Here is a 2,868-nt window from a genome sequence, read left to right on the forward strand (position 1 = left end):
TGGACCATAAGAAAGGCTGAGCGCCAAAGAATTGAGGCCTTTGAACTATGGTGCTGGAGAAGACTCCTGTGAGTCCCCTGGACTGCAAGGCGTTCAAACCGGTCAGTCCTAGAAGAGATCAACCCCGACTGCTCTTTAGAAGGCCAGATCCTGAAGTTGAAACTCAAGTACTTTGGCCACCTAATGAGAAGGAAGGACTCACTGGAGAAGAGCCTAATGCTGGGAAAGATGGAGGGCAAGAGAAGAAGGGGACGACAGAGAAGGAGGGGGCTGGATGGAGTCACTGAAGCAGTAGGCGTGAGCTTCAATGGACTCAAGAAGATGGTAGAGGACAGGAAGACATGGAGGAACGTTGTCCATGGGGTCGCGATGGGTCGGACACAACTTCGCAATTAACAACAAGCTGTATTTCATCCTGCTTAAGGCCTGGTGCTGCTGCTTATTCTGGGAATTCCTTTGGGGATTATTTACCCACCCTCAAAATGCTCTGGAAACATTACTGAAGCAAGGAAGGCATGGAGCGAGCTTCAAATTTAAGCTTCAGACTCACATCTTTAAAGCAGGGGTGTCCACCCTTGGCAACTTTAAGATCCCGTGGACTTCAACTCCCAGAATTCCCCAGTTCCACACCCCCATCTCACCACACACACACCAAGTGAGGTTGGATCAAGTACTGATAGACAGTTAACACACACACACACACACACACATAATCAAAACTCACCTCCCCCCCCCCGAAGCCTCACCACATTAGAGACAATGACTAAATTGTGCTTTTTAAAAAGAAAAGGCAGAAAATCCACCCCATTTGCTTTTCTCAACTCGTCCCAAGACAGAAGAACAATTGGCGGTTGGGATAAAGCGAATTATATCACCACATTTTGGTGCCAGGCTGAGCTTCTCAGCCTGGAGGGCTGACAGCCCAGTTCGAGACCCAGGTTCCATGCGATGGGATGAGTTCCCGTCCCTTGCCCCAGCTCCTTTCCACCGAGCAGTCCAAAAGCATGCAAATGCAAGTAAATAAATAGGTACCATTTGGATGGGAAGGTATCAGCATTCTGTGTGGCTTTGGCCTGTAGCCATTCTGGCCACATGGCCACAGAAATTGTCTTCGGACAAGGCTGGCTCCCTCAGCTAGAAAACAGAGATGCTTAGAGTCGGACATGACTGAAGAGGGGAAAAACTTTTACCTTTAACTTTATTTTAGTGCCGCCTTAAAGCCTGGAAAAAAAAAACACATTGAAGGAACTGTTTGGATCAACCCAGAACAAAACAGCAGTGGCTCCTCAGACTGCTACACAATTGTATTTTTTTATCCAGTTTTATACGATCATAAAATTAACCGAGCTTGGGTGTCCTTCCAAGTGTTGGCCCCAATGTTGTGGTTACTATTTTTCAATTAAACACACACACACACACATGTACACACTATCCATTAATTATGGGTGTATCTTTGCTCTTCGCTCTTGTAGGGCATCCCATAGTAGGCAGGCTGGTTCTGTTTGATTTTATTTGAAAATAATCGGTTTCATTGTGATGGCGGTTAAGCTGTGAATTAATTTTGTTGGTTGGAATTCTGGGATTGTTAAGTTCTCCTTTGGGACTAGACTTCAGAAAAAGATTTATTATTATTGCTGTTATTTGTAAGTAGTCCTAACTAACCATTTCTGTCCTCTTTGTTAGTTCCTATCCCGTTTGGTTGAGTTCTTGTAACCAAATCCCAACAAACGCGTAGCTCTCCAAAAAATCAGTAGGTCTTCAAGAAGCAAATTAAAATGAGAAATCAGATCTGTCCAAAAGGGATTTATTACAGGGCAGGACCCCCCATCAGTTTCAACTGCAAAACCCATCTCGAATTTCACCCTCAAAAGATTTGGAAAACCCAGCATGGGGGAATTGATAGTTCCCACTGAAATCCTCCTAATTTGAAAAGCATGGAACCACGTTCTATTGCATTCCCCAACAGTTTTTGCTAAACAAGGATTTACAGGCCACTGTGGGTCTATTCTCACAACACACCGCTCCGCTATCACACGTATGACCAACTGCTCAGTCCCTGGTCTGAAGCTAGCCATAAATACAATGTGAAGGTAAAACAGACACATTAAAAAAAATTTCCAATCTAGCCTAATGTGGCGGGATTTCTCAGTGGTCTCCAGCCCAGCGTTAACCAGGCCCTGTTGAGCTTTCCGGGGAGCAGGATCAGCTCCATGCTGGGGACTTCCTGTGAGCCGGTCCTACAGCCGGCTCCCCTAATATCCTTCCAAAGAAAGGGTACATTGTTGAAAATGAGGAGTGCTAGGACCCAGAAGGAAGACCAGGAAAGAATATGTGTGTGTATGTGGTATACATTGGTGTGTGTGTGTCTGTGTGTATTCGAAGGTGGGCGCCGCAGCCGCGCCTCCAGTCAGGAAGAGGCATTAACCCTTTGCCTAACCGGCGGCTGGAATTGCCTCCTCCCTCTCTCCTTCCCTCCCTCCCTCCTTCCCTTCTTCTTCTTCTTCTTTTTCTTCTGTCTCCATCTCCGCCTCCTCTTTCTCTCTCCTGCCACCCTCCGCCAGACCGGCTGGAAGGTCCATGTGCTGCCGGGGCTGAGTTCCTCCCTCTCCAGTGACAAGTGCCCAGCCGTCTCCAGAGGCAGAGGCTGGGATGTGGAACAGCCGATCCCGGAGCCCGATTCTGCCTCCCCACCTCCTAACCCGGCTCAGCTCGGCAACCCAGAAGGAGCAGGTCAATGGAGCAGGATTACATTCACATGTATAACGCTTCCTTGCGCGGCTGCGGCTTAGGATACGCACCGATCATTTACTACAGTCTCCTGTTGTGCTTGGGGCTCCCGGGTAAGATATTTTTCTCTCTCTCTCTCTC

At 47.7% G+C, this 2,868-nt stretch overlaps 1 protein-coding gene across 1 annotated transcript in view; it reads left to right on the plus strand.

Moving 5' to 3' along the window:
- Positions 1-2,734: 2,734 nt before the first annotated feature.
- Positions 2,735-2,868, plus strand: part of GPR139 (G protein-coupled receptor 139) — a 15,079-nt gene continuing 14,945 nt past the window's right edge. The window contains exon 1 of the mRNA XM_015826285.1: positions 2,735-2,840. Within this exon, the coding sequence (XP_015681771.1) occupies positions 2,735-2,840 (106 nt within the window). The remainder of the gene's footprint in view (positions 2,841-2,868) is intronic.

Source organism: Protobothrops mucrosquamatus, unplaced genomic scaffold (assembly GCF_001527695.2).
Source record: "Protobothrops mucrosquamatus isolate PMUCROS unplaced genomic scaffold, P.Mucros_1.0 scaffold_209, whole genome shotgun sequence".
NCBI lineage: Eukaryota > Metazoa > Chordata > Lepidosauria > Squamata > Viperidae > Protobothrops > Protobothrops mucrosquamatus.